This window comes from Alligator sinensis, unplaced genomic scaffold (genome assembly GCF_000455745.1).
Source record: "Alligator sinensis unplaced genomic scaffold, ASM45574v1 scaffold720_1, whole genome shotgun sequence".
Taxonomy (NCBI): Eukaryota; Metazoa; Chordata; order Crocodylia; family Alligatoridae; genus Alligator; species Alligator sinensis.
The window spans coordinates 2,543,767-2,549,358 of record NW_005842026.1 but is presented as its reverse complement, the minus strand read 5'-3'; the positions used below and the strand labels follow the sequence as shown (position 1 = coordinate 2,549,358).

General features: G+C 42.7%; 1 protein-coding gene across 3 annotated transcripts in view; it reads left to right on the top strand.

The window, feature by feature from the left end:
* The window catches only part of SCFD1 (sec1 family domain containing 1), a 115,660-nt gene that overhangs the window by 69,743 nt on the left and 40,325 nt on the right, over positions 1–5,592 (top strand). For 2 of the 3 annotated variants that reach the window (XM_006022264.3, XM_025202446.1), the window contains exon 15: positions 1,679–1,749. The exons of the other annotated variant lie outside the window; for it this stretch is intronic. In XM_006022264.3, the coding sequence (XP_006022326.1) occupies positions 1,679–1,749 (71 nt within the window). The remainder of the gene's footprint in view (positions 1–1,678; positions 1,750–5,592) is intronic. 3 annotated transcript variants of the gene reach the window in all.

The following is a 5,592-nucleotide window of genomic DNA, read 5'->3' as shown; positions in this document are numbered from 1 at the left end:
CCCCCCGACCCCCCCCCCCCCCCCCCCCCCCGGTGCCTTCCCAGGGTGCGTGCAGCAGGAGCCACAGCTCTGTCCCGCACCCCACCCCATCCTGGCTGGGCAGCGACTGCCCCAGCCTCATTCGCTCCCTTACCACAGGTGGCGTTGATCTGCCCCCCCACACTCCTCCTGCCTCCCTTTCCACCACAACAGACTTACCAGCTTCACAGCTGTATCAGAAATGGAATCAGTATCAGCCAATATGCCTCCTTAAAAATTGGCTGTTGGTGTTGGCCCGCAAGATCTCTTTTGGTGCACCCCTAGATTTAATAGCGGCCTTCAACTACCAGCAGGGCGGTTCCAAAGAGTACAGAGCTAGACTATTCTCAGTGCTGGCAGATGACAAAACAAGGAGCAATGGTCACAAGTTCTGCTAAGGGAAGTTTGGGTTAGATATTAGAAAGAATTTGTTCACCTTGAGGAGAGTAAAGAACTGGAACAAGTTACCCAGAGAGGTGGTAGAATCTCCATCCTTGGAGGTTTTAAGACCCAGCTAAACAAAGCCTTGGCTGGGATTATATAGTTGTTAGATGGTCCTGCTTTGAGCAAGGGGTTGGATTAGATAACCTCCTGAGGTCCCTTCCAACCCTGATTTTCTATGATTCTATATCAGATGTCTCAAATAAGTAATTGCTTTATTTCAGATACAGTTTCCATTCTTTGTGGAACTTACTTTTAGAATAAATAATCCATCATTGGCATTGTAACTCAAATCTCTCTCCCGTGCTTCTCAGCTTCAAAACATCTACTTTAACGACAGGAAAGACCTTTACCACCTCGTAACACACTTCTTTATATTGAGTATTTCACACTTTTCATAGTATTCTATTGCCATCCTTATTTTTTAATCACTCCTCTTTGATTTCAGTTCCATCTCCAAGTATATCTCTTAAAATATATTTATCTCATACATTCCTATGTCTACAAAGACTTCCTTTTAGTTATAGAGTACTTATATTTTTGTTCATAGACAAGAGAGGACATGAACAGAGTAACCAGTGGGATAGAAGGTTTTATGGAATAGTAGGAGGAATCCGGATGGTGTAACAGTTGGGTCAGCAGGATGTGAAAAGCTATATATAGGTGTGTGGGAGAGGTAACATTTATCCAGAGAACCTTGTCTGGGAGATGTAAGGAATTTTTTTCTCACGAAAGCCCGACATAAATCTTTTCAGCTTATGAGGGTAACTATTACATTTCAGTCAAATTTAGGTCAGTGTAGCTAAATTGATTATCTTAAAGTAAAGGTATTTCTATAGCGCTGTAGTTCTTTTACTTTCATACTGTTTCTTTACCATAGCATTCTGTTTGATGTAGGATGCAAATCTACTTATCTGTGTGCATACTGCTAATTAGAATAAGCCGTAATGCTACTATGGTTTATTGATGCTTATCTTTTACTCCTAGAAGTACTGGTACGGACCAGACCAATTACTGTAACTAGCAAGGTGGTTTTTTTTTCTTTTTAATTAAGTGGATTTTTGGTTATTTATCACTTTGGGGATTGTAGACACCGCTGATTTGGGCACCACTGATCTAAATGTTCAGTGTATAGGATATGTAACATAATGTAGTGAACTACAAAGTTGTATAGTCTATACACTTATTTAAGATACAAACCCATTTTTCCTCTCTATAGCGGGAACTCCAGAAGACAAGATGCGGTTGTTTCTTATTTATTACATAAGTTCAACTCAGGCACCCTCAGAGGTATGTTTTTTATACTTCTATAAAGCATAATTGTTGGCAAAGTTTTATTCTAAGTCAGTATTCCGTAAAGGATTGAATGAATGCTAGTGCCAGATAGTTTTCCTTTTTTTGAAACAAAAGCTCACTGAAGTCTTATAAAATTGAATCTGCTTACAATTAGTTTTACAGGTGAAATTTTCTACTGTTACAAAAAGATGAACAGAAGGGCAGCACTAAAGGTCTTTAAGTCTCTATGTCAAAGTTCATTTTATTTTATGGAGCGGAACTGTGGGGTGCTGACCCTATGGTTTGATCTAAAATAGAAAAAAACCTCTAATTACTTTTTAAGGCTGCTTTTAGCTCTACTAAATTCTACCACGGGTGAGCTCATGGTTTCTGAAATAGGGCTGGTTAATATGAGCACTTTAGCTCAGTCAAGAACTCTAAGTTAGTGGACTGAAAAATACAGCTTGTACCCCTATCAGATACCCTAAGAAGTGTATTTTAGAAGCCTCTCATTTTCCAAATAAACCTCTTTAGATGGTTAAGTAACATTTATATTCTCCTCCAGACAAATGGCCTGGGAAATATGCTGATAGTCACTGTTACCTCTGTTTTAAACAAGACATACATTTTAAGAATTAAAGATTCCAGCATGCAGGCAGAGAGTTTTTTTTTAGATGATTTAAGCATTCATTTGTCCTAGCCTAGGAACATTTGTCACAGGGTAAGTTGTGTGCCTATGTTTGTCCTGGAACAAAAATATTTGGGTATTGGTATATACGTACATCACCCATGTAATATCCTGGGAAAAACAGTTACTCTCTCTTATCTGGGAAACTTAAGATTTGTCTGAGGACAATGGACGTGAACATTAGAGGTGTGCAAAGCAAGCCCTATTCGATTCAGATTCAGCCCAAATCAGGGACAGTGATTCAATTTGTTGATTCGGATCACTGTCCCTGATTCAATTCAGATGAATCCAAATCTGAAGAGTCGATGCTGATTCAGAGAATCAGCGATTCGGACATAGACACAGCTTTAAAAGATTTTTCTACAAGCCTTGAGGTACCAGGTGCAGCTCATGATCACTGCAATCCTGGGGCATATGGAGCATCCCACAAGAGTGCGGGAGGGCCCTTCACGTGCTCGGCAGGGAACCCAGAAGTGGACCGGAAGTACTTCCAGTCCGCTTCAAAGGTCTACTGGGGAGATCACGGGGGTCCCTCGCACCTCCCCAGCTCAGCAATCAGCTGCAGGGGTTCCCCAGGTGCCCCCCCAGACCCAGGAGGCACCAGTCGCTGAGCTGGGGACATGGGGGGCCCCCCTGTGCACTCCTCAGCAGACCTGGAACTGGACTGGAAGTGCTTCTGGTCCACTTCCGGGTCTACTGCCGAGCGCGCTGGGGAGCCCCTCGTGCTCCTGTGGGACACTTCGCGCACCTCAGCATCACAGCACTCATGAGCCCCTGCTACCCAGAGGTATATAGAAAAAACATTTAAAGCTGTCTCTATGTCTGAATCTCTCTGAATCAATTTGGAGGGTTCTAATTCGATTCGGAGAGGTTAAAAGGTCCTCTGATTTGATTCAGAGATTTGGCCACCGAATTGGGCTGAATTGAGTCAGGGAATGAAGCTTTGCACAGCCCTAATAAACAATTGTATTGTTGCACTTTGTCCCGGGATAAACTGTTAATCCTGGGATAAATGTGATTACTGAGTACAGCCCTAGAAACCTATCTATATGCAGTGTAAAACTACAATGAGAGGCTATTACTAAACTGGGATTCACTCAGAACTGCAGTCATTATGGGCAGTGGTATTGGACCCCATATTCAGACAAGATATGTTCTGGCAGGAGATAGATGGGTTAAATCACTTTTTGTGGAAAATTGTACAGACTGAGCTAAGGAAGAAAAAATAATTTCACTTCTCTCTAACAACTTGCAACCTATCCTATATTCCTTAGGAATATTTGTGTTACTTGCACAAAGAATAAGGGGCAAAAAATGGAATTCCCTTGTTCTTTAATTTTACTTTCTTTATTGTACATTGCTTCATTTTATCTTTTTTTGGTGTGTCATCATATACTATGTCCTGTTTCAGTTTTGTAAGAACTCAAGTAATATGCAGTGTTATTACATGCTCATAGAAAAATCTGTACATTTCATTATTATATATAATTTTAGTGTCAGTTTTACTGCTTTTGCTAAAATAATACAATAAACAAACTACCACTATTACTATTACTGCTGCTGCTGGTTGCTGCCACTACTACTGTTTTACAAAATTAGTTGCTGTTGCCAGACCAGCACTCAAAAGTTGCCAGAGCAGCACTCAAAAGTTTTAGCCACCTAGTGTGAAGATGGGTGTGGATATAATTCATATAGGAGGATCATTATATGAAATTTTTAAATCAAACTTGAAATGTTTTGGTATATTTCTTATATTTGGCTACCTTGCTCGTTTCAGGGCATTCCCTCTTTTTCTTTCTGTTCCTGCCTATCCAGAAATTCTACAGCATTTACTGAATAAAAGATTTTGGTATTTACACACTGAGAGGAAGGTTCTCAGGCTCTGATTTTAACTCAGGCAAAAATTTCTTGTGCATTTCACTAGAAATTAATTTGTATCAGACTACTGTGTTGTGAAACGGTAATCTGTATACTACCCCTTAAACGCTTAATGTGCCAAATAATGTGGCTCCTCTTCAGTAATTTAATATGGGAGCTTCTCTGATCAAACTACAGTTTGAAAATGAATCCAGAGCTATTTGCATTTTGTACTTGTATGCTTTTAATTGTGACTTCTAAACATGAATAATAGAGTTGTTGATTTTTTTTCAAAAGAACTTGAGATAGGTGGCATTAAGCATCTTTCAAAATCTCAGGTATTTTAGCAGAGTTTCTATGCTATTAGGCCAGGGATGGACAATTATTTCAGGCGGAGGGCCGCTTACCGAATTTTGGCAAGCTGTCGGCCACATGGGTAGCCCTGCCCCCTGACAGGTGCCCCACCCCCTGGTCGCCATCTTGTGACCGGAAGTCTGCCCACTTACCCCTGAGCTTTGCCACCAGAAGTTCCTCCCCTTGCCCTTGGAAGTACTCCTTTCAGCAAGGGGTTTTGCTGTCTCGGAACCAGAAAAATACCAAATTATATTCTAAAAATTGAAGATTTACAACATTCATTAATTTGATTTTTAAAAATATTTTTGTCCTGATTTACATGCGTTTGTGTAGTGTATATAGAGGTAATTGCTAAATAGCTTAAAATGAAGTCTTACTCTTATGTATTGGGGGGTGGGGGACATGTGGGAGTGGGTATAGGTTTGTGGGGGGATGTGGGTGTGGGGAAGGGTGTGGGTGTGGGGAGGGCTTGGGGGGTGGATAGGTGTGGTGGGTGTGGGGTGAGGGAGCATATAGGTGTGTGTGTGGATATGTCTAGTGTGGGTGGATATGGCATTTGTGGAGGGCTGTGTCAGGGGAGGGTGGTTGGGGTATGTGAGGGGATGTGGGTGTGGGGGTCTGAGTATATGGCAGTGCGAGGAGGGGTGTGGGTGCATGTGTATGCTGGGGTGTGCATGTGGGACTCGCCCTACAAACACACACATGCACACTCTGTCCCTCCCTCATTGAATGGATGCGTGCACACACACGCATACCCTCCCACTCCTAACCCTGGGGTACTGGCATGGGCCCCATGCTCCCATGCAGCCGGGAGCCACGTGCAGGAGTGGCCAGTGGAAGTGGTAAAAGCAGCAGCAGGGACGGGGGAAGAGGGAGTGAGCAGGTGCACGGAGCCCAGCCACAGCTGGGTGTGTGTGGGGGGCCTGCGCAGGTTGCCTGGGGCCAGCGGGAGGAGGGTC